The sequence below is a fragment of the Myotis brandtii genome, unplaced genomic scaffold (genome assembly GCF_000412655.1).
Source record: "Myotis brandtii unplaced genomic scaffold, ASM41265v1 scaffold59, whole genome shotgun sequence".
Taxonomy (NCBI): domain Eukaryota; kingdom Metazoa; phylum Chordata; class Mammalia; order Chiroptera; family Vespertilionidae; genus Myotis; species Myotis brandtii.
Genome location: NW_005370223.1, coordinates 7,112,594 through 7,138,957, shown reverse-complemented (window position 1 = coordinate 7,138,957; position 26,364 = coordinate 7,112,594). Strand labels below are relative to the sequence as shown.

At 43.8% G+C, this 26,364-nt stretch overlaps 1 protein-coding gene across 1 annotated transcript in view; it reads left to right on the top strand.

The window, feature by feature from the left end:
• The first annotated feature begins 10,281 nt into the window (after nt 1-10,281).
• DPYS (dihydropyrimidinase) overlaps nt 10,282-26,364 on the top strand; it is a 57,673-nt gene continuing 41,590 nt past the window's right edge. The window contains exons 1-4 of the mRNA XM_005879306.2: nt 10,282-10,305; nt 14,994-15,152; nt 18,331-18,510; nt 19,355-19,544. Coding sequence (XP_005879368.2) covers nt 10,297-10,305; nt 14,994-15,152; nt 18,331-18,510; nt 19,355-19,544 — 538 coding nt within the window. The 5' untranslated portion in view covers nt 10,282-10,296. The remainder of the gene's footprint in view (nt 10,306-14,993; nt 15,153-18,330; nt 18,511-19,354; nt 19,545-26,364) is intronic.

The window sequence follows — 26,364 nt, the reverse complement described above, 5'->3', positions numbered from 1 at the left end:
CCAGGGGCTGGGGGAGCCGCAGCCGCCGGGCAGGTGCAGAGCTGGGATTAGGTTCTCCACGCTGAGCTCCCCGTTTCTAGGGTCCCTGCTCGCCGGCATCAGCCCCTCTTGGCGAACCCAGCTGTCTCCTACCCCTCCATTTGGGTAATTGGACAAGTTTAAGGCCGTCAGTTCTCTTGCCCTCATTTTTCTCCGCCGTTTATCCTCCTGACGCCCGTGTTCTATGGGAACCCACAAGCCTTCCCTACTGTGGTGTTGGCGTTCCCAGGTATTGCTCCCGCCTCCATTCCCAGCCAGAAGCAAATGAAAAAGACTTCCACCTGGTAGTTACTGCCCGTGTGGTGAGTGGTGAGAGGTCTGGGTGGGCTGGAAGCCAGCGCGTCCACATTATTTGCCTCCACTCTCCAGGAGAAACGTCACAGCCCTGCCCTGTGGATAGAGCGTCGTCCTATGGACTATAGGGTCGCAGGTTCGATTCCAGGTCAAGGTCACGTACTTGGGTCTCAGGTTGCGAGAGGCAACCAATCGATGTGCCTCTCTCACATCCATGTTTTTCTCTCTGTCTCTCCTCCTCCCTTCTGCTCTCTCTAAAAATCAATGGGAAAATATCCTCAGATGAGGATTAACCAAAAAAAAAAAAAAGAAAAGCCACAGCCCTGACAAGGGATTCCAAAAGAAGTATTCCAGGTGTGACCTCCCAGGCACTCCCCCTTGCATCCAGGGGCCTGGTCCCACGGCTTCCCGTCCTGGCCGGGGAACATTAATCCAGCCTCAGATTCCTGCTGCGTGAGCACCTGCAGCTCTGCGGCTGGTGTAGGGGATCAGGTCACCTTCCCCCCGGGCCCCCAGGTGAGAGAGCTTGGGTTTCTCCAGGCACAAAGGCCTAGAGGTGCAGGTGAATGAAAAGAACCTTACAGGTTTCTCCAAGGCTCCTGAGCGCAAGATCAGGAGCTGAGCAGGGCAGCTGTGCTGGAACCTGTATTTCAAACTCCACTCAGCACTTCCCCTAAAGTCAAACCCTCACGCCTTGAGGTTTGTGTTCTGGGCTGTGGTGAGGGAAATTGCTCCTTCCATATTGATACCCTTCAGGCCTAAGCTCTTCATTCAAGGATGTGCTTGAGGTTTTCCCCAGGGCGATGCTTTGAGGGTGAAACAAACACGACTATTTAGTCCAAGTACAGGCAGTTCAGGCTTTCAAAGCCTGGCCAGTAGTTTGTTGACCCTACTGATTTCCAACAACTTTACTCTCTTTACACCTCCCCCTCTTCACCTGCCCCAAGCATCCATGATCGACCAGAGTATTTAATAGAAAAAAGGAATGATTTGACCCAGCGAAGGGGCTCTGGGGCAGGCTGCTCACATCCAAATTGGGGAGGAAGCCTTCCTCCTAGTTACTAATTGTCAGCCTTCAGCATGTGGGCAATGGTCAAAGTCTTTCGTAAGACAGAACATTGTTTGTTTTGAAAGCTTAACATTCATATTTCCCTTTGGCTAGAAACTGAAATTTGCCAAATTTTTTGTTGTTAATTCTCACCTGAGGATATTTTTTTCATTGATTTTTAGAGAGAGTGGAGGAGAGAGAGAGAGAGAGAGAGAGAGGTGAGAGAGACATGTCAATTGGTTGCCTCCTGCAGCCCGGACCAGGCCCAGGACTGGGGATCGAACCTACAACCTAGGTACATGCCCTTGCCTAGAAATCAAACCCGCAAGCTTTGGGTGAGAGGGCTGACGATCTAACCACTGAACAACATCGCCCAGGCTTTGCCAAATTTTCATGAGCTGATTTTTACATGTTATGTAAGATTCTCAGATACCAAATGATAGGCAATCCAAATGATAAAAAGTTGGAAAAGTAATAGAAAAAATAGAAAGAAGATTACCTAGAATCTCCCACATGACAACCAACACTTTGGTGAATTGCCTTTATGTTTTTTACTCAACATAACTGAGATTATATGTGTGTGTGTAAGTACGTGTATTTAAAATGTTGTAACCTGGCCCTGGCCAGTTTGGTTTAGTGGATAGAACGTCGGCCTGTGGACTGAAGGGTCTTGGGTTCAATTCCAAACAAGGGCATGTATCTTGGTTACAGGCTCAATCTCTGGCCTCAACTGGGGCATGTGCGGGAGACAACCAATCAATGTGCCTCTCTCACATCCATGTTTTTCTCTCTCTTTGTCTCTCCCCCTTTCTTCCACTCTCTCAAAAATGGAAAAATATCCTCCGGTGAGTTTTAACAACAACAATTTTGTAACCTGTTTTCAGTTATCGTACAAGCACTTTCTGTTGTCCTAGACCAGTGGTTGGCAAACTCATTAGTCAACAGAGCCAAATATCAACAGTACAACCATTGAAATTTCTTTTGAGAACCAAATTTTTTAAACTTAAACTATATAGGTAGGTACATTGTTATTAACTTAATTAGGGTACTCCTAAGCTGGCCTTTGCTAAAAACGTCCTCAATCTGAGGGGTCAACTTCAGCGAATGTATCCCCACTTCTTCTAACGCCACTTCTTCAAAATAGACTCGCCCAGGCTGAAAACCGACTTCTGCGCATGGGCCACGAAATTTCAATCACACTGTACATGAGCCCGCACGTGGTATTTTGTGGAAGAGCCACACTCAAGGGGCCAAAGAGTCGCATGTGGCTTGCGAGCCCGGTTTGCCGACCACTGTCCTAGACTCATCATTAGCAAAGGGCTTTGTTGATGGCAGGGCATTCCATTGACACCCCCATTGGAGCTGCTCTTTCTGACCATGGGTTTGCCAGGCCCACCAGCATCACTACCCCTCACCACTTCCCCTTTCTCTCATTAGGGTTCTAGAGGAAGCAGCCAAGAAGAGGGGTTGGGATGCTATGGGAGAGGGACATTCCTTCCCTTTCTCAAGAGTACCGGTGAGCGCCCAAGGCCCTAGGACAGTGATGGCGAACCTATGACACGCGTGTCAGAGGTGACACACGAACTCATTTTTTTGGTTGATTTTTCTTTGTTAAATGGCATTTAAATATATAAAATAAATATCAAAAGTATAAATCTTTGTTTTACTATGGTTGCAAATATAAAAAAATTTCTATATGTGACACGGCACCAGACTTAAGTTAGAGTTTTTCAACATGCTGATGCGCCGAGCTCAAAAGGTTCGCCATCACTGTCCTAGGAGGTGATTCTTAGTTTCCATCTGTTCCTTGGCCATTCTGGGGTTCCTAGCATGAACAGTTTTACAGCCCCATAGTGAGAAGGCAGGTCATTGCAACATACTATAGTGTGTTGCCAACATCTGAAAGGACTTGGGGGCCAGCTGATTCACCAGGCATTTGTATACTCCAAGGTTGTCAAAACATTAAACAAAAACATGCTCTTTGTTAGCTTAGGATCTTCAGCAGAAAGCAATGTGGTGAGTGATGTTAAGGTCAGAGATTTAGCAAATACTGAATTCCTGCTGAATATTAAACTGTGCTCACAAAGGGCCTAAGCTACAGAAGTCTACTTCAAAAGTGGTTGGTCGGATCCCAGGAGATAATCACCCCCAGGAACAGCTGAGGCTCCATCAAAGGGAACCAGGAGAGAGTAAATATAAACAGGAGCATTAGAATATTAGAATATTGACCTCATTCGGAAAGGAAGGCATTAGAGAGTTATTTTGTCCTATTTTCTAGTCTTCACAGTAATTCCCAAGACAGTATTGTTGGGGTTTCTGATTTGGGGAAGAGGGATGAATAAGTCTTTTGTAAATGCTGGTTGCATTATATATATTAAACCTGAAAAACATCTTATTAATACTGTTAAACATCATTTATTGTATGAAGCACTTGCTATGTACCAGGCACCGTGGCAAGCTGTGCATTCTCTTCCACAGTCCCAGGGCCATTACCAATTTTTTACAATTGAGGAAATTGAAAGTTAAGTCACTTGCCCAAGGTCACACACCTCATAAGTGACCGAGTGGCTCTTCAAAGTCAGGACTGCCTGCCACCGCTAGAGATTTTACCTACTAGGTTCTCTTCCTTTCTGATATGCTCGCTGAAATAATATTTACGGTTTTGATTTATCAGTGTGGCAAATAATGGATGAAAAGCCTGTATAAGGTTGTGTGCTAGTATGCGATGGCTTTTCTCAAAAACAGAGCAGAGTCATCCTTAAGAAACACAGTAGCCTTCACCTTCCCAGTGTGGAGGCAGTGACAGTTACCAAAACTCACATCACAGGGATTAGGTTTGTGAGACATTTAGACAGGCATTCATAGCCACATCAGGTCTAAGGGTAAAGAAATGGGAACCTGAAATACAGAGAGAGACAAAAATATTTCATGCTGTTGATAGAAGAGGTGTTCAACCTATAGAGAATTTTTAAAAATATATTTTTATTGATTTCAGAGAGGGATGGGGGAGAGAGAGATAGAAACATTAACCATGAGAATCACTGATCTGCTGCCTCCTGCATGCCCCCTGCTGGGGATCAAGGCCAAAACCCAGGCATGTGCCGTGGTCGGGAAAAGAACTGTGACCTCCTGGTTCGTAGCTCAATACTCAACCACTGAGTCACACCAGCCGGGCTGGAGAATTTTTGTAAGAGTTTATTTGAGCCAAACTGACAACAATTGTCAGGAAGCAAGATCTGAAATGCTCCAGAGGATGACAGTTTTGCAGTTTCTTTTATGCATTTAAAATTAAGGAGGGGCCTGGCCGGCACGGCTCAGTGGTTGAGCATTGGCCTATGAACCAGGAGGTCACGGTTAGATTCCCAGTCAGGGCACGTGCCTGGGTTTCAGGCTCAATCCCCTGTTGGGGGGGTGCAGGAGGCAGCCGATCAATGTTTCGCTCTCACACTGATGCTTCTCTCTCTTTTTCCCTCTCCCACCTCGCTTTCTCTCAAAAAAAAAAAAAAAAAGAAAGAAAGAAAGAAAGAAAAAAATTACCAGTCCGAAGGTGTACAGGCTTTGTCCAAGTCTTGGAATAGCTGTCCACCTCTGATATCAGCACCTCTCCTCCGAAAGGAGTCTTTGATGTCCGCTGCAGGTGGAGGTGAGTGTCAGAGAGAGGGCGATGTTCATTCCTGGTTAGGTGCCTGATGAGCCTTCCATGGAGGTTGGAGAATATCTTTTGAATGAGCAAAATCTTCAGGTGATCTTTAAAGTCTTTGTCTCCTGGGAGCCAGCTGTGAAAGGAAGCAGTTACCAATTGGCATTTTCTTGAAGTGACTTTATCAAATCTTGGCAATAGTGTAAGATGTCTTAAAATTAATTTTAACAATACTAATAGGAGGTAGGAAATTATCTTACATTTACAACATAATGTATAACATACACAGACACAAACAGAGACCTTTTACTCATAAGAAAACCTCACTAGTTTATAAAAGAACAGTTGGATTCAAATTTTGTTTTGGAGACACAATCTGTCCTTGACAAGTCAAGTTCCAAATGACATTTCCCCTTTTATTTTTTTAAAATATATTTGTATTGATTTCAAAAGGAAGGGAGAGGGAGAACGAGATAGAACATCAATAATGAGAGAGAATCATTGATTGGCTGCCTCTTGCATGCCCCACACTGGGGATTGAGCCCGCAACCCGGGCATGTGTCCTGACCGGGAATTGAACTGTGACTTCCTGGTTCATAGGTCAATACTCAACCACTGAGCCATGCTGGCCAGGCTTATTTTTTATTTTTATTTTTGAAAGTATCTGTAATACTTTCAACAATAAAGATAAAAACAAAAAGGCCTTTTATCCACAATGCCTTCAGGAGATGGATCGCAAAAGACTAGACCAATAGATCAATAACTGTTTGCTTTTTGCATCCACCAAGCTGATCATTTATAATATCTAACAAATAGGGATACTATTTCTGGTATTGTATTTATTGATTACTGGATTGTGAGTGGGCCCAATTTAAAAAATGAAATATAGGTCAACCAAAGGCTACATATTTTGTAAATCTAATTCATGTGAGAGGTTGGTTTAAAGGCTATAATTAATTTATTTAATTAAATGTAAAAGCTTTCTAGCTGATATAACTAATGGAAATAATGTTCTGCTTTACAGAAATCATATTTCATTTTTGTTGGGTCTATATTAGATGTCTGGTGGTCTTTTAATAATTTAAGATCTGTGAGGAAAGACAATGGGATTTTTGTTCCCATGGATATTGTGAATTGGATAATCTTGAAGGAATTATGACTTTGTGTTATATCCTGTGATAAGAGCTCAGCCAGTTTTCAGATATATCTACTTATATTCAGACATGGATGCAGCTCGGAGTGGGTGGACTTGCATGAAAAACCTGGCAGCATCCATAGTGGGAGGAAGAATATTTTTTTAATTGGGAAAACACCCAGAACACTTTTTTTTTTTTTTGTAAAGGACAAAAAGTCCTCAAAATTATCAAGAAAGAAAATTATACTTTGCTCTGAAACTTTTTGGTGAAATGCCATCCAGATGATTAGCTACAATAAGGCAGTGGAAGGTATATGATTAAGCACACGCTGATGGTGGTATTTATAGCACTTCCTTACCTTGGAGGAGAGCTGTGCTCAGGAAACTTGGTTGCAAACCAGCTCTCCTTTTCTGGTGCTTGCTGGCGCTCCAGGCTGGGCTTAGAGGCTCTGCGGGCTGACTGTGTGACCTTGAGCAAGTCACTTCCTCCCTCAGGGCTGTCAACATTTCCTTATGTGTAAAACGATTGGTTAGAAGAACAACTTTAATTTAAAAAAAAATATTTTTAAGGGCAGATGCAGGCTAGAAGGGGTCATTGGGGGTGAAAGGGGGACATATGTAATACTTTCAACAATAAAGATTAAGAAATATTTTTTTAAACTACCGAAAAACAATATATACTCATCATTCAGCCCTTAGGAAAATTCTGGAGCATTATAGTTGCTCAATATATATGGATTGAATGTATAAACTGCTGTGTGGGGTTTTTTTTTTAAAGGAAAAGAGTACAAAGAGTACAAAGATTTAAATCACCTATAATTTTAACATTTTGTTTTCTGTCCTTTCAGGTTGTTTCCTTGGGGGCGGGGGGGCATATAAACAGTTTCCCTTCTCCTAGTGCACACTCTTTGGAGTCAGCCTCGTCCATAAATCACGTTCTTCAGTGACCTTAACTATCATTGAAGAACGTGATTTCCGTGACCTGGTTATCCTCTCTGAGTCGAGTCTGTGTCAAAGCTTTCTGTCTGGTCCCCATATCGCCCATGCACCAGGCCTCATTCCTGCCTTTCTGAAGATGCCACAACCTGGTGTCCCATCAGCACCTCAAACTCAGCATGTTCCAAACCAAGTTTATCCTTCCCTCCAAGTCCCTCACCCACGTTTTATCCTGTTTCCCAAACTGTTAACAGCTTCATTCTCTTCTTTTCAGGGTTGGGCATTTTGGTGGTTTCCAGTTTTTTTGGTTTTTGTTTTTGCTTGTGTATACTGTGATGTAAATCATTACTCAGATTCTTGATGATTGACTTAGAAATCACCCCTCAGAGAGAAATGACTCGGCCAGTGAGTATTAGATACATCTGAAAGAGTTGAATACATATATCCAGGTTGCTTTTAATTTCTGCTCCCATGAACAGTACATTATAATTCTCATTTCACTGCATCCTAGCTACCTGTGAATATTGACTTTAAAAAAAAATCAATGTCAATGTAACAGGAAAAACAGAATTTCTTAATGTTTTTTAAGTGAACATTTCTTTGATTGCTGGTGAGGCTGAGCTTTGAGCGTTCTTATTGTGCTGCTTGCATACTCCAGCTCTGAGTTTATAATTGTATGATTTCCTTGGGTGGTTCTTTATTGATTACAAAGTTAATCTTTACACTATTAATTAGAAGAAGAAGAAATATCTCAAATATTAATTTAAAACTGCTCAGTGTTAAGTAGCGCTTTGCCCTACTGAGGCTGTTCTATGAATTGAACTTGACAGAATCTAGGACTTGCCTTCTTTCAGCTTCTTTGCTTGAGATCTCTACCGTTTTCAATTCCACCATTTCCTCCTTCATTTGTCTGGAAGGCAGGTTTCCAATGTCACCCAGAAGTGGTGCAGAAATTAAGGTTTTCATGATGCTGCTGTCAGGGAGGAGAAACTTTTTCTACAACCTCTTAGGTTTCATTATTCGGGTTGCAAATTAAACTGACAAAGTAAATTAGCAAGAGAGAAGACTGATCTTTAAAATTCAGGTCTCTGCAAGTTTCCAGAAAGATGTGACTCAGGGAGGCAGTGAGACTGTGAGGCTTTACATACATACCATCTTTACAGGGGGAAGGAGTTGGGGGAGAAAGACCTTATAGGAAACAAATGACTTTTAGGAAAGTCAAATGGGCCTTTGGGAGAATAGATGGGAGATAACATAGTTTTGAAACAGGGGCTGTTTAGGTGTGGCCAAGCTTCTAGTCTCAGCTGATGAGTCAGTATTCCCCAGTGGTGACACTTCTGGGCCCTGTCACTGCCACCTACTACAGAGTGGCGCTCAACTAAGGATTTTCCAAGATGATGGTTAGATTCCGTTACTTCAGTCGACAAATGTTTCTTGGGAACAGTGCCTCTAAGTGCTAGGCACCGTGGTTGGGGTGATTGAGATGAAAACCGTGGTCTTTGTTCTCAGTGGCAGGCAGCTAGAGCTTAGGGAGCTGCAGTGTTACCTGGCCTTAATAATACAGTATAGACAGAAGCTTGGTCTTGCAGACTTAACTTTGGTGATTGACTATTTCCGAGTGAATACTCGAGGTCTGGCATTTTTCCCTTTTGTGAAGTTGCCGGTCACAGTGGCTGGCATCACCAAATTGTATTTTTTAAAAATATGTTTTGATTGATTTCAGAGAGGAAGAGAGAGAGATAGAAACCCTAATGATAATAGAGAATCATTGATCGGCTGCCTCCTGCACGCCCCCTATTGAAGATCGAGCCCACAACCCAGGTATGTACCTTAACTGGGAATTGAACCATGACCTCCTGGTTCATAGGTCAACGCCCAACCACTGAGCCACACTGGCCGGGCACCAAATTGTATTTTTAGCAGGTTATTTTCTAAGTGAGCTTCGGTAATTACCCAGAGCCGACTCCTCGCCACTTCGGACTCCTCTTTTCACATGTCAAGTAGCTAATCCAGGGAGGACACTGCACCGTGTCAGTTATGTTTCATTTATCCAAGTAAAAAAGTGCATGTTCTAGTGCCAGTACTGAGTTCCTGAACCCTACGGATCTGTTCTCAGCTAAAAAGCAAAGACCTTAAAAAATGGCTTAAAATGAAACAAAATGTAATCTTTGAAAGAAGAAGTGATTTGAGGCATAGATACAGAAATAGACTGTAGTTCTGCTATTTTAAAAGTCGTAGTTAACACTGATTAGGCAATGGGCTTTGGACAAGCTGAGCATTCAGCTTTCAAATGTGCTCAGAGTCTACATTCCATGTTAACATTTTCATAGAAGGATCCAGCCAGGGATAGCACTGCTTTTGAGAAGTGAAATCTCACATTAACATGCAATTACACTGCCTTTCCATTTTGCTATTGTAAACGTGAATCATCGTAATTACTCCTACTCATAGCCTTTGTGGGAAATTCATTGGTCCCTCCCTTCCTTTCTCCCTTAAAGATCTAAAGAATATTAATGTAATGGGCACAAGGCATACACAGATGAAACGACATCAGTTGAGTCAGAATCTCTGGGGGATGGAATAAAAGTTCCCTAGAAGATGCTAGGGTTAAGATTCACTGGACTAGCCCTAACCGGTTTGGCTCAGTGGATAGAGCATCAGCCTGCGGACTGAAGGGTCCCAGGTTCGATTCCAGTCAAGGCCATGTACCTTGGTTGTGGGCACATCCCCAGTAGAAGGTGTGCAGGAGGCAACTGATTGATGTTTCTCTCTCATTGATGTTTCTAACTCTCTATCCCTCTCCCTCTCTGTAAAAAATATATTAAAAAAAAAAAAGATTCACTGGACTAATAACAGGGGAGGGGCTGGGTGACATCTCTCTCTGAGACAGAGAGGCACTCAGAGCTCTCCAAAGAGAAGGAGGAGAGACAGTGTCCCTGGAGTGGGATGAAGGAGCTGGGAGGGGAGTGACTCAATACAAAGCTGAGGAGCTATTTCAAGTTCAGATCATGCAGGGACCCTGTGGGATGTCTCATAATTGTCTTGTCTTCATCCCAAGGGCAAAGAAAAGCCAATGCAAGATTGGAAGTGGCCAGCATTGCTGGGGACAAGGTGACATTGCAGAGGCTACTAGTCCAGTCGGAAGGCGAAGATGGCACTGGGCAGTGGAGGAGGCCATGCAGGGAGTAAAGAGACTCATGGAATATGCAGGAGGTAGTCTGAGGGAGGGGGCCTTGCTGATGGATTGGATTTGGGGGTGTAAGGAAGAAGAAAGGTAAAGTTCAAGGGTGACTCCTAAGTCTGGTTTGCACAGCTGGATGGATTAATATTTCCCAACTGGGGAGACCAGGAGACGAGCATGGAGAAGCAATGCGGAGCACAGCTTGACAAAACCGAATGTGCTTCTGGTTTGGAAACACAAGTTGGGGCTTGTTTCCCTAAGTCTCAGTGACGCCGAGAAAGCTGCAAATCCAGCCAGCGTTCTTCTCCCTGCAGCTCAAACGCACTGCTGGAACTTCTTTTTGTTTTACTTGGGTTGAGCAAGTCCTGTGATTGATTTTAGTGAAACAAATCACTTGTTCCAGGATGAGCTTAGAAGTGGGGGAGGAAAAAAAAGAAGAAGGAAGAAAATGCTTGGGATGCTTTCAATAATGATTTACAACCAAATACATTGTTAAATAAAATCTTGTGTTATGTAAAATGATGACCCCACTGTTGCTTAGAGTTTATCTCAATTTATGTTCTATCACATTTGCACCTGAGACAGCACAAGCTGTCTTCCTAGCAAAAGAAGCTTTTTAGATAAACGGGAAGGTTTTCAAGGGAGAAGAGCCAAGGTAATTAGGAGCTGAAAGAATTGATTTATGAGCCCAGATTAGAAAAGGTAAATGCATTTTGTTTGGCTAACGGCAAATAAAAGGGGAGTGGAGTCAATCAGCAGTAAAAACAAAGGAAACAATTAGGTTTTACATAGAAATATGAAATAAATGTTCATCCTTTACTGCTGCCTCCTCCTCTAAGCTCTCCTCATCCTTCAATGTTCGGGAAAGTCGAAGGAACATTTTGTGAAGGGAATCTAGAAGCAGCTGATGAAAGGAATTATTAAACAAATATTGAAAATATCTAAGGTGGGCTGGAACTGTGGTGTTCTTTTCTTTTTGTTGTTAATCCCCACCCAAGGATACTTTTTCCATTGATTTTTAGAGAGAGTGGAAGGGAAGGAGGGAGGAGGAAGTGGAAGAGGAGGGAGGGAGAGAGAGAGATCAACATTGATGTGAGAGAGACACTTGAATTGGTTGCTTCTTGCATGTGCCCTGACCAGGGCCGGGGATTGAACCTGCAACCCTTTGGTGATTGGGCCAACACTCTAACCACTGAGCACACCAGCCAGGGCAGGGATTGTGGTGTTTGCTGGATAAAGCTGATTATCCCATGAGGAACAATTTCGTGAAGGCAAAAAGGCTCTAGTATGGGTCCTTCCTTATAAATCTTTTAGGGGAACGTTATTTCATTAGTGATTGGCACACTGATGAACATCACATAAGCGATGTGAGAGAGACAGTTGAATTGGTTGCCTCTTGCATGTGCCCTGACCAGGGCCGGGGATTGAACCTGCAACCCTTTGGTGATTGGGCCAACACTCTAACCACTGAGCACACCAGCCAGGGCAGGGACTGTGGTGTTCTAACCAACTGGTTTGCTGGATAAAGCTGATTATCCCATGGGTAATAGTTGTGTGAAGGCAAAAAAGCTCTAGTATGGGTTCTTCCTCATAAATCTTTTAGGGGAACATTATTGCATTAGTGATTGGCACACTGATGAACATCACATAAGTTTAATAAAATTGCATTTCATCCCTGGTTGGTGTGGTTCAGTCGTTAGAGCATCAGGTTTTATTCCCAGTCAAGGGCATGTATCTGGGTTGCAGGTTTGACAGGCCCTAGGTCAGGCCTCCACGAGGCAACTAATCAATGTGTCTCTCTCACATTGACCTTTTGCGTGCTCTCTCTCTCTCTCTCTGTCTCTCTCCCCCACCTTACCTCCTTTCCACTCTCTCTACAAATCAATGGAAAACTATCCTCAGGTGAGGAGTAACAACGACAAAAACATTGCATTTCACTTGTGAATTTACAATTCATAGTTTGACGGGATTTGTTTTGTTTGGCTTTTGGTTTCCTAAATGCTTGATTGGTTTTGCCAACCTCTGCATCTCTCCAAGCGATGATTCACTTACTGACCTGGGGCGACAGGCTGGAAAGCACGTCACACTGGCTGGAAGGCCAGACAAGGGGGCATGATCTGCATGAGGCTGAGGCCAGGAGCAGGCTGAACGTAAGACCTCCTGCTCTAAATCGTATCTTCTTCCATGTCACCAATGAGAATGTGCCAGCTGTGTGACCTTGGAGAGTCATTTGACATCTCTGAGCCTCCGTATGCTCAACTGTCAAATAGGAAAGCAATCCCTACCCCTGGGGCTGTAGTGAGGCTTACTTAAATGAGCTGAGTCTGAGATGCCTAACCCAGAACCGGGTATTTAGTAAACAAGTGCCTCTTGAGAGGCAAGTGTGTCTTGAGAGGAGCAGGTCTCCATCCCACCCTCCCCCCGCCCCCAGGCGGCGGGGGGCGGGGGCGAGTCCACTCTAGTTGGGATTACAGACCTGCAGCTCTGGCATGTGGCTCCTTGGATCCTGTGTAAAGAAGGGAACATTTTAGATCTTGAAATAATATTCAGGAATTTGGGGTAACTTTGAGCAACCAAAGGACCCTGGGTGACCAGAAAGACCAGAAGAGGAAGAAAGAGGTCCAAGAGGAGGCGGGGGCCAGATGGTGCCTGACAGCTGTTCAGTAAGACCCAGGGGAGCAGCCGAGGTCCCTGTGGCCCGTGGCTAATGTGCCAGTGGTTGGGAAAAAGGCCGGGTCTGTGTTTCATCCATTCGTCCACACTGGCCCCGGCGATCCTCTCCCGTGCATTACAGTTTCTCTATATGCCTTCCCGTTGTGAGGGTGAGGAGAGGAAGGAGGAGTGGAGAGGAGAAACAGAACCAGAAGAAACCAAAAAAGGCAGCTGGCCACTCCCACCCTCCCTCTCCTGCTCCTGGTTAATTAGGGAGGTGGGGGGGTGTGATACATCCTTATTCCAGTTGTAGCCCCAGGAAGTTGTCTGCTGTAGTTTTAGAAAAACAGGCCTTTGACCATCACATGTTCAGTCTTGTAAGAAAACCACCCACAGTCTGGACTAATTCATATAGTGCATACATGTATTTGTACCACTATCTTTTCCCTGGGCCTCTTCTAGGGAGCTTAGCAATTTTCACCTCCCTTTAACCATTTCTGTACTACTGTTTATTATGGAAGTATATGTGCTACCTGTAATCACAATCTGAATATTTTGTTATAATTATTTCTTCATATCCCATCTCCCCATCGAGATGATAAACACCCTGAGGGCAGAACCTTGGATTATTTCTATATCCTGCCCCCTCCTCACTCTGTGTAATTAATGGATTCCATGGGGTAGGTGGTTTTTGCTGTTGTTGTTTTGGTAACGGTTTTATTAAGATGTAATTAATAGACAATACAATGCAGCCATTTAAAGTGTATGTTTCAATGTTTTTAAATATATTCACAGAGTGCGCACCACAATTATAAACATTTTTATCATCCCCAAAAGAAACCCTTTCGCTATCACCTGATTCTCCCCAACCCCTCCAGCCCCAAGCAACCACTATTCCACTTCCTATCACTAGGGATTTGCCTCTTATGAATATTTCATATAAATGGAATCATACAATATTCGATCTTTTGTGACTGGCTTCTTTCACATAGCTTAATGTATTCTGAGGTGTGTATCAGAAATTCATTTTTTATGGCCAAATAATATTCCATTGTATTAATATACCACATTTTGTTCATTCATCAGCTTATGGACATTTGGGTGTTTTTCACTTCTTGCTACTATGGATAATGCTGCTCTGAATATTTGTGTAATGTAATGTAATGTAATGTAATGTAATGTAATGTAATGTAATGTAATGTAAGTCTTGATGTAATGTAATGTGTATGCCAAGGAGAATATGAAAGTTGAGGCAGATCTCGCAGGGCCTTGTGGACCATACTCAGAAGATTAAACTTTATTCCAGAGTCAGTGAGAAGTATTCAGTTTTAAGCTCAGGAGCCAAGGTCATATCTGTACTTCATCCCTCTAGGTGCAATGAAGGGTTCGTGTTGGAGCGAGTGGGAGCTAAACCGGAGACATAATGATCAGATGGGGATGAGAAGTGTCTGAACTAAGACCAGAGGCAGGGGAAGGGCTAGAGGGGAGAGAAGGGAATTCAGGAAAGATGGAGGGGTCACCAGGAGGTCGTGATGAATGAAGGTGGGGTGGGAACCATGTTGAGTCTCCAAGGATTCAGCATGGATCACAGGGTAGTTGGAGATACACTTCACCAAGATTGACTCTGATAAAACGGGGTTTTGCCAGGATGAAGATAGTTTTTTAAAGGGAAAAAAAATGAATCTTCTCCACTTCTCCATTTTGGGTTTTTTTTATAGTCTTCCTGTTTTCTTTGGATCAAAGCCATTTTCATTTCATCAGACCTGCCATTCTTTTGACAGAGGTAGCTCCAGCAGTCCTGTCTATTTATTTAATTTTTATAAGCGTTTCTTTGAGCCAAACCGAGGACAATGTCTGGAAGCAAGAGCTCAAAGGCTCCACTCAAGCAGTTTTAATACTTCAAACTGCAATTTATGGGAAGGCTATTTGCGTCCCTCTGTGCCTTTTAAAGGCGGCATGTTTGTGCAATTTCCCAGACCCGTCAGGTTTGCCCAAGTGCTTGCAAATGCATGTTGTTCAAGGAGACAAATGACTTGTCTCACCTGTTGGAACCCTCTTGTGCTTGCAGGCGGCCCTGGCGGGAGGCACCACCATGATCATCGATTTTGCCATTCCTCAGAAAGGCAGCTCCCTCCTCAAAGCCTTCGAGACCTGGCGGAGCTGGGCGGACCCCACGGTCTGCTGCGACTACAGCCTGCACGTGGCCGTGACCTGGTGGAGTGACCAGGTGAGCCGCCCGGGGGGGCAGCTTCTTTTCAGTTCCCTAGTCCTCTCTCTGTGCAAGACCGAGAAACTGGCGATGAATAAACGTGAGAAACTGGTGGACGGCTGGGGGTCAGAACTGGAGGGAAGATGTGTCATCGCCTGCTCTTTGGCACCTTTTGAAGTTTGATTCCTGTGAAGTATTGTCAATTTCCAAAACTAAAATTTTAAAAATCACATAGAGATGATAGCGAAAATCCTTCATAATAATTCACAATAGCCTTTCCTAATATTAAGTTCATGACATGTAATTTTAAAAAGGACTGATCTCCCACGCTGGCTGGTGGTTAGAGCGTCAGCCTGCACAATGAAGGGTCTCAAGGTTCAATTCCCGGTAAAGGGCACAGGGGTGTACCTGGCTTTGCAGGTTTGATCCCCACCCCGGTCAGGGAGCATGCAGAAGGCAAGTAATTTCTCTCTCTCCACCTCTCCCTTCCACTCTCTCTAAAAATTAATGGAAAAAATATCCAACAAAAAAAGTACTGGTCTCTCTTTTCCTCAAATTCAACCTTTCCAGACTCCTTTAAATAGTATTTTCCCACAGACCGGAACTTTAATTAGAATTGGTTAATTTATGGAAATAAACCAAGGACATTCCCATTTAAAACTGGATGCCTCTATTCCCACACACCCCTCCCCTCCCCGACTCTTGTGCACTGGAAAGAGAAAGGAGAACAGACGGGAATGTTTTCAGGGCCTCCTCCCAGCTGTCCCCTAACCGGTGCCCTTTCTGCAAAGCTGTGCTAATCTCACCAGCTGGTCAGATCGTATCATGACGGAGCTTAAACCAGCCTTCCGCATCTTCTAATTACTTAGGCCGTAGCAGAAATGACCACCTGATTCGGATTAGGAAACCAGTTTTGAGGGATGTTAAAATGTGTCCATTTCTCCCCATGTAAACTTGTATGTGTGCTTTAGAAGACATTTTTACTTGCAATTTAAATCAACAACACGTTTTTCCACATTGGACTTAATTCAGGAGTCTTTTTGCCAGAAAGCGTTCACAAGGCTGACTTTATTTGACGTTACCAGGTAACTTGGCTCCCACCTCCCCCTAAAAACTGGGCTTTAGACACCAAGTTAATATAAAACAAGTCATCAGTTTTTAACAGGGAGATCAGCAAATATACTAGCAAGGTTCATAGTTCACAGCTAAAGTTAATTTTTCTCCAAAAATGCCGTTCTAAGCGATGCATCTGATCTCTTTTGCTTTTAGGTCCTCCTGCCTTCCTCGTTTCCTCCCTCCCTCCCTTCCTCCTTTCCTCCCCTCTTATGTTATTGGAGCAAAAGTGATGATATTCACCCTTACCAGTGCTTCTCACCCCTTCACATGCCAATGGTCACCTGGTGAATATTGTTAAAACACAGATTTTCCCCTGCCCCGCCTCTGCCTGCTTGCCATCTGTGCAGCACTGCTCTTCCTCCTCCCACCACCAGTTGCCTCCTTCTGAGGGTGACAGGCATGGGGTGCAATTGTTTGGCTGGCCTGGGCCTCCCTCTGTGCAATCGATCACCCGCCCCCCCCCCCCCCACTGCTGCCTGCTTGCCATCTGTGCAGCACTGCTCCCCTTCCTCCCACCACCAGTTGCCTCCTTCTGAGGGTGACAGGCATGGGGTGCAATTGTTTGGCTGGCCTGGGCCTCCCTCTGTAGGGCAATCGATCACGGGGCCCCCAGATTGATTGCCCCCCAGAGGGAGGCCCTGCCCACTCGCCACAGCGCTGCTAGCCAGGTGGCCTGGGCCTCCCTCTGCAGGGCGATCATGGGGCAATGGCGGGGCCCCCAGACCAATCACATCGCACCCACCTTGGCTGGCCTGGCACCGTGCATGTCATAGCATGGTCATTGGGAAGGTCATCTGGATGGTCGTTCTGCTGTTCAGTCATTTGGTCAATTTGCATATTATACCTTTATTATTATAGACTAGGGACCCAGTGCATGAATTCATGCACCTTGAAAGGAACTTTGGGCCGCGAGGCTGCGGTGGACACAAGGGCGGGTCTTGGCCCATCCTCCACGCCCCCACCCGGCACCTCCTGCCATGGCCCTGGTCCCCTGTCTGCCTTCAGCCCTGCTCCCACCGCTGCCGCTCCAATATGCTGATAGCGCCAGCCCCACTCCCACCTGCTGACAGTGCAGGGCAATTGGGGCTGGTGCCAGCAGTGGGTGCGAGCGGGGCCAGTGCTGTCAGTGGGTGTGAGTGGTGGCTGCTGCCCCAATCGCCCCTCAGGAGCAGGGGGAGGTGGAGAAGCCCTCAGGGCTGGTGCTGGGCACCGGCAGCAGGTACAAGCAGTGGCTCTGGGGCTGGTGCCGGCAGCAGGTGCAAACGCCGGGCAGGACCGTGGCACGCAGGAGCAAAGAATTTTCAGTAACCACCAGAGGCTCACCCCAATGACAGCGACTGGCACCCCACCTTGGTCTGGTGTCCCCGCTCACCTGCTCCATCATCCCACCGTGGCCAACACTCACCATGTTCCACACTCTGCCACCTGCTGCCGAAGCCTGCCATGTTCTGCACGTTCCCCCTGGTGGTCAGCGCATGTCATAGCGATGGGTTGTTATGCCCTTCGGTCTATTTGCATATTAGCCTTTTATTATATAGGATAGTTCTGGAGACTAGAAGTCCGAGATCAAGGTCTTGGCAGGGTTGGTATCCTCATATTGAAAGATACATGCTGCAAATTTATTTCCAAGTCTACAAATGAAGTACTTCGGAGAAAACTATAAACTCTTCCATGACTTAGAAGTATTGTCACAGGAGATGAAAGGGGGAAAGATCAAGGCCTTAATTGCAGCTTTTTTCTGGAATTAAACTGTTATTTTACTTAATTCTTCTCCAAAAGCAATGTTCTGGAAAGTATTGAAATTATCTTTAAATTAAACGGTGACACCCAGCTGGTGTGGCTCAGTGGTTGAGAATCAGCCCATGAACTAGGAGGTCATGGTTGGATTCCCAGTCAGGGCACATGTGTGGATTGTGGGCTTGATCCCCAGTAGGAGGCGTGCAGGAGGCAGCCCATCAATGATTCTCCCTCATCATTGATGTTTCTATCTCTCTCTCCTTCTCCCTTCCTCTCTGAAATCAATAAAAATGTATTTTAAACAATTAAACAGTGACATTTTCTTGTTGTTCTTTCCTTTTAGGTGAAAGAAGAAATGAAAATCCTTACCCGAGATAAAGGTGTGAACTCCTTTAAGATGTTCATGGCCTATAAGGACGTGTACATGGTGAGGGACGCGGAGCTGTACGCGGCCTTCTCTCGGTGCAAGGAAATCGGAGCGATTGCGCAGGTCCACGCGGAAAACGGAGACCTGATCGCAGAGGTAAGAGCCGCATTCCACAGCTTCCACCGCAATGACGGCGGCCGCGACTTACGGTGCAGACATTGGCCCTAAGGAGGTCAGCGCATGCGATTCATTGGAAGACACTAATTTTCTCAGGTTTAGAAACACTCAATTTTGTTTACTTGAGTCTCTGCTCTGAATTTTACTCAGGTATTATATGCATTTGAATAAGGATTTTTTTTTCTCAAACCAGCTATTATATTAGATCTCAAACATGTCCCATATAATAAAAGGCTAATATGCAAATCAACCAAACAGCAGAATAACTGGTCGCTTGATTCCTGGTCAGGGCATATGCCTGTGTTTTAGGGTTGATTCCCAGTAGGGGGCATGCAAGAAGCAGCCGATTAATGACTCTCTCTCATCATTGATGTTTCTCTCTCTCTCTCTCTCTCTCACTCTTGCTCTCTGAAATCAATAAAAATATATTTTTAAAAGTAGAATTAACTACATAATATAATACCATGAGTTATTTCAACAAGGATCTGATATTGGGGATTAGCATATTTTTGTTTATTCTGAACCAGTAAGTCTTAAATATAAACACTGCTTTTCAAAGAGTGATTAGAACTAATCTCATATCTTTTCCACCTTTTCTATCAAAATAATTTAATTGTCAAATATGTATGTGAAAAGTAGCATATCAGAGAATTAAGTTTATTTTTACCAAATGCACGCACATGCATCTCACACACACACACACACACACACACACACCTAACAGATCTAAAAGCCTGCCAGTGTATTTCTTTCACAATAACATAACGGCATTTGTTATTAGTAAGCCTTCCTTGCCCATCTGTGTGTTCCTGCTGCCTTTTAGGGAGCAAAGAAGATGCTGGCTTTGGGGATCACAGGCCCCGAGGGCCACGAGCTGTGCCGCCCAGAAGCCGTGGAGGCAGAGGCCACGCTGAGAGCCATCACCATCGCCAGCGCCATCAACTGCCCCCTGTACATCGTGCACGTGATGAGCAAGTCTGCAGCAAAGGTGGTCGCGGATGCCAGGAGAGATGGTAACTCACTATGACTCCGCATTAGCTAACGCGTGAGGTGAAACGCCTGCAAGCTCTCTTCTGCTTGCGAGAAAGTGGCGCATGAGTTTCCACAACTGCTCTTCCTCCCTAACCATCCTCCCTGCATGTCTATTTTTGTTCTCCCTTTTCCTCACCTTCATGACTGCTTCTCTCCCTTCAGGTTATTTCTTCGTCATCCTTGGAACCTCTAGACCAGCGGTTCTCAACCTGTGGGTCGCGACCCCTTTGGGGGTCCAACGACCCTTTCACAGGGGTCGCCTAAGACCATTGGAAAACACATACATAATTACATATTGTTTTTGTGATGAATCACTATGCTTTAATTATGTTCAATTTATAACAATGAAAATACATCCTGCATATCAGATATTTACATGACGGTTCATAACAGTAGCAACATTACAGTTATGAAGTAGCAACGAAAATAATTTTATGGTTGGGGGGTCACCACAACATGAGGAACTGTATTAAAGGGTCTCGGCATTAGGAAGGTGGAGAACCACTGCTCTAGACATTTCCTTTAGCCACAAGTCCCACCCTTAACACCACTATTAGCCCATTTTCGAATCTGATGGCTAAATGCAAACTCTCCAGCTAACTTCAGGAAGCGTCTCTGTCTGTCTCTTAGGCATCTGCCTCCACTTTTCCTCCCAGTGCCCGAATCGGCATAGTGCAGGGCACGCAGTAGCAGGTCTCAGCAACTATTTTTTGAATTGCATTGATTTGTCTCATAACAAGTTGGGTGTTGGTGCAATTGAAACACTTATCCAAATAGTATTTTTATGACAATTATGCTACAATTTTAAAACCAAAGTTATTTTTACCCCATATTGTCTCAGGTCTTTTTGTTTTGTTTTGTTAATCCTCACCTGAGAATATTTTTCCCATTGGTTTTTTTAGAGAGAGTAGAAGGGAGGGAAGGAGAGAGAGAGGGAGAGAGAGAGAGAGAGAGAGAGAGAGAGAGAGAGAGAGAAACATCTATGTGAGAGGGACACATAGATTGGTTGCACCTCCCACATGCTCCCTGACCAGGGCCAGGGATGAACCTGTAACCCAGGTATGTGCCCTTGACTGGAAATCGGACCCATAACCCTTTGGTGCACCGGCCAGCACTCTAACCACTTAGCAACACTGGCCAGGGCAGTCTCAGTTCTGTAGTTCAATTTAATATGTAAATAGTCATCATACAAAAAAAGAGAGAGAGAAAAAAATCTCCTATTATTGATAAGAATTAGGTAGAGAAATAATCTTATTCATTTGCCAGTACTGGTTAAGGAAGGATGAAACCAAATTAGGTGCATTTTATTCAATGGCTTTAGACCCTCCTGAGACATACTAGTTGTTTCTATCATTTCACTTTTAGAAACCTAAATAATCAGATATAGTCTTATAAATCATCCTGGCTGTTTGTTAGTTTAAACTGAATCTGGCTGCATTTTTATAATATCGATTATAAAAACTATGAAAATAGACACTAAAATGTAAACACACTTTAACAGCTGATGGGTCAATTTTGAAAAGGAAATGTATTTTAGCACTGCCTTTATAATTACATTTTGGGGGGACACCTATACATTTTTCAAAATTGCATCTTGTTGCATGAAGGTTCAGTAAGGATTTAGTGCCACTGAAATGCATTCTTAAAATGTATTCTATCGTCATGGTTGGGGGGCTCAGTTGTTTGGATCATCATCCTGTACGCCAAAAGGTTGCGGGTTCAATTACCCATCAGGGCTTGTGGGTTTGACCCCCAGTCAGGGTGTGTATGGGAAGCAAGGGATCGATGCCTCTCTCTCTCTCTCTCTCTCTCTCTCTCTCTCTCTCTCCTGACCCCTCTCTCTAAAAAGCAATATATCCTTGGGTGAGGATTTTTAAAAATGGAATCCATCAATATTTTGTGTTAAGAATTAATTTGATATCACACATAAGTTAATAAGGTCTTACTACCAACCATTTCTGGTTGCTCCCCTTCTCTTCCACATATAATGTAATTTCAGTTAGAAGAGCACACTTCATAAAGAAAATACTGCACTTTTAAAGTTACAGCCACCAGATGGCACTGTTGCTAACCTTATGAAATGGGTTGTTCTATAATTATTTGCTTTAAGTCGTGTACCATTCCAGCCTGTCAATCAGATCCATAATGTCAGAATATGATTCAGAAAAACAGTAAATTCAGCAGAAATTGCGATCTTAACCCTCCAGCAAGCTGCAATTTTGACAGATCTGTCAGGAAACAGTTTCTTGATCTTGGGTATTTAATTTGCTCTGGGATAGAATTCCATCAGGAGCTGAGTAAAAGTCTAGGGAAGGTTTTAGAATGTAAATCCTAGATAGACAACTCAAGTATGAACATTTAATTTTATTTTAAATTATTTTAAATTTTATGTTTTAATATGTAAAACACAAAATTATATGTTAAAAATAGATCCTCATCAAAGTGATTGTTTTTATTAATTTATTTCTAGCCTATCTTTATAATTTTTCTCTTGATGAAAAAAAGAATATATGTATATTTTTACTTCTCTTTCTTTCCTACATAAAAGATAAAATACTATATACAGTGTTCTGTACCATACTTTTTTCCTACTAAAAATATGTCCTAAAAGTCAGCTAATGTTAGGTATAGAAATTCCTCATACTAATTTACAGGGGCAAAGTATGCCACTGTATTTGTTCAGGTAGTCCCTAATGATGGCACTTTGGGTTGTGTCCAGACTTTAAGTTGTTACAAATAGGACCACAGTGATGGGCTGATGCATATGCTGTTTCATATTTGTGGAAGGTGAATTCGTTTCCTATTGCTGCACTAACTACCACAAACTTAGTGGCTTAAAGCAACACAATCTCATTAGCTGATAGTTCTAGAGGCCAGTAGTCTGGTCTGGCTGGGCTAAAACCAAGGTGTCAGCAGGCCTTGTGGGGCTCTAGGTGGAATCTCTTCCCTGCCTTTTTAGCTTGTAGAGACGACACGGATTCCTCGTTTCATGTCCCCTTTCTCTGTCCTCAAAGCCAGCAAGGTGGGTGGGAACACTGCATTGTTCCGATCACCTCTTCTGCCTTCCTCCCCTACTTTAAGGACCCCTGGGTGGCCTTGGGCACGCTTGATTAGTCCAGGATTATTTCTCTGTCTCAAGGTGCATAATCACATCACAACTGTGAAGTCCCCTTTGCATGTAGGGTAACGTGTTCACAGGTTATGGGGATTAGGACATGGATGTCTTTGGGGTGACATTTTAATGCCTCCCACAAAATTCTAGAAGTGGGACAGCAGGTTGTAAAAGTAAATGCATATGTGCATTTTGGATGTTGCTAAATTCCTTTCCAAAGGGATTATAAATAAGGAATATTTGAAATGTCACCCCAAATGTTCTAGTTGAGTCAGACTTATCGCAATAGTATTGGTGATAATACTCTAATGCACAGTTGTCAAAGAGGTAGCAGATCTCTCAGAGTAAATCATCATGAAAGATTTCACACCCCTGGCATGTGATCAAGGCATGTGATCAAGGCATGTGATCAAGGCATGTGGTCAAACAGGAACTGAATGGGAGTAGGGGAGGGTTGGACATAAAGAACACCAAATCAGCCCTGGCCGGTTTGGGTCAGTGTTAGAGCATTGGCCCGCATACAGATTTGATTCTGGTCAAGGGCACATACCTTGGTTGCAGACTTGATCCTCGGCCCCTGGTTGGGGCACACGTGGTCGTAACCAATCGATGCGTGTCTCTCACATCGATGTTTCTCTCTCTGTCTCTCCCCTCCCTTCTTTTGTCTTCACATAATGTTTATGTCCACATTTCCTCTTCTTATAAGGACCCCAGTCATATTGGATTAAGACTCACACTAATGACCTCATTTTAATATAATTACTCTGTAAAGGGCCCTATCTCCAAATACAGTCACATTCTGAGATACTAGGGGGTAGGCCTTTAACATTTGAATTTTGGCAAGGGACACAGTTCAGTTCAAGTCATGAAGTGACTCCAGGGTCGCAGGAAGAGGCTAGATACTTTCATATACATGAATTTATTTGAGCCTCACAAAATTGCCACACCAGAGGGACATTGGGATCCCAGTTCATAGATGAGAAAACTGAGACTAAGAGCAAGGACCCATCTTGAACAAGGTCACCACGTAACAAGTAGCAGCATCAGGGTTTGAACCTAAACCTGTGTGACCTTCTGTGTATTTTCCTTCTCAGTTATCGTCTTCCTTTGTAAATGTGATATTTTAAATCAAAACAAACCCTTCTAGCTAGGAGCAGCTATTTTTATAACTGTGTTTGGATTTCTGCTTGGTAGCCAATGCTTCCACTCCTGGCACCTACGCCAGTGTCTCTGCGACTTGATTAAGTGCTGCTCCCAAATCCAGACAAGGTGTAAACGTCTGCTCCATCGCTTTCACCTAATTAATGGGTGGTCTGGTCAGGAGGGAGTTTAGACTGTTTTGACATGTTTCGTTATTTGAAAATCTTTAGAATCCCTCAGAGGGAAGAACTCCTGTAAGTGTGAGATTGCATCATAAGTGCAGAGTCTTTTTTGGTTTTGAGCCAAAAGATGGACGAAGGAGAGAGCATGTATGGGTAGACAGGCTACAACATAATGGGAAACTTGCCAGGATAGGGGGAAGGACATTAATGGTGAAGATGTACTATCTCCCAAGAGCTGTTGGAGCCACCTGGTCTCAATGTGATCCGGAGGTACCGGACGGGACAGGTACAGCACTTTTCACGACCAACCTGCTAAGAGTCATAAGTGAAACCGGGAAGTGAAATTGAAAAATTGCTTGGCCACATCCACAAATAGCTTGTGGTTGACTTCAACCTTTAAAAATACATACTCTTAGTGTTATATACAATAGCCAAGATTGGGAAGCAGCCCAATGCCCATCAGTAAAAGAGTGGATAAAAAAAGCTGTGGTACATTTACACAAGGGAATATTACTCAGCCATAAAGAAGAGGAAATATCACCCTTTGCAACAAAATGGATGGACCTGGGTATCATGCTAAGTGAAATAAGCCAATCAGAGAAAGAAAAACACCATATGATTTCACTTATATGTGGAATCTAATGAACAAAATAAACCAACAAAATAGAAGCATTCTCATAGATACATAGAACAGCCTGACAGTTGTCAGAGGGTAGAAGGGTTGGGAGGCTGGGTGAAAAGGGTGAAGGGATTAAGCAAAAAATAAAAACAAAAACAACCAGACACAGACAACAGTACGGTGATTAGCAGAGGGGAAGGGAGGTGGGAGTGGGGGGAGGTGGAGAGGGCAAAGGGAGATGGTGGCGGAAGGAGACTTGACTTTGGGTGGTGAGTGCACCATGCAGTGTGCAGATAGATGATGTGTTATGAAGTTGTACAGTTGAAACCTGTATGGTTTTATTAACCAACGTCACCCCAATAAATTCAATTTAAAAAAGAACAACAATGAAAAAGAAAACATTTTAAAAAATAAAAATACACGCTCTTTATCAAGAAATGAAAAATGGCACGTTTCCTAGTAACATAGTGCATATGCATGACATGCTAGCGGAATGCTAGGGTTCTAATTCTGGTGAACCACTTACTACCCTAGTGTCTTGGGCACTTTAGTTAGTCTTATTGAGCATCAGTTTATTGTCAAACCAGCATGAAAGTTGCCATGAAGGTCAAATGAGATATATGACCTTCAAGCTATATTTGCAAACTATAGAGCGCTATACATATGTTAGCTATCTTTGCTATGACTTTATTTTTAGCCCAAATCTAACAGAACCCACAATTATGCTAAATTGCTTAGTTTGATTTTCCAATTTATGGCTTATCCAGGCCCCTTGTTTGCCTTCCCCTTTTTATTTCTTGCATGCTGTTCAGTCCTTTGAAAATGTCTAGAACCATTGTAAAATAGGGGAAGAGCAGTTGGGAATGTTTACGCTTTCAGTTTCCAGTTTTTTGATATTTCCAGATGCTTCATGGAGAGACTGTTGAAAATAGCCCAGCTAACAAAGAGCTTGTTGGATACGAAAGAGCGGCGGTCACATTTTAAAGGAGCTAAGCCCTTCCGAGGAAATTAGCTGTTCTCTGGTTTCAAAACAGTCCTGGCAGACTCCTGGTAGATGCTGACACTTTGAGTATTTCCCGAGCGCTATTACAACTATAGAACTTTTGGAACAGCATTCTCTTATCACCTTGATGGCCCAAATGATTGAACAGAACAAGTGGCCAGGACCCTTCCTCTATGAGGAAGCACCATGGGGACTCCGGAGTTGGCGACTTACAAAGTGATTGCTGATCAAGTCCCTGAGTTTCTCATTGTCCACGCACCTGTAAGAAGTCCTCTCGGAACTGAGAGATCTCTTCATACCTGCAAATAAAATAGTGTGCCCATCCTGTAACCTCTCCAGAAAATAGCACGTTAGCTCTTAGTTTATATTAAAAACGATTGCTTGTTTCAGACACCAGAAAGAGATGCTAACGGTATTTCCCCTTTCCTGGGACTAGGACAGTGACCAACAGGAGCGGGGTGGGATCACCTAGTGTGTGTGTGTATTAGCAGTGGTTAAGTCCCTGGGGGGTAACTTTTATTGACCAAGGTCTGATACTAGGTGATGTAAGAAGCAACGTTCGTTAGGCTTCAATAAGCCTTGCTTTCCTGGTTTTTCATTACTCCTAGGTTAGCTGGAGGACAGTGGCTAGTTTGAGGGAGAAATGATCTGTGAGATAATAGGGTGCTACTTTCCAATTTAATATGACTCGGGCAGCTGGTGGCCATCCACTGTCAGTGCTCCCTGAGGAAAGCAGTTAATTTCC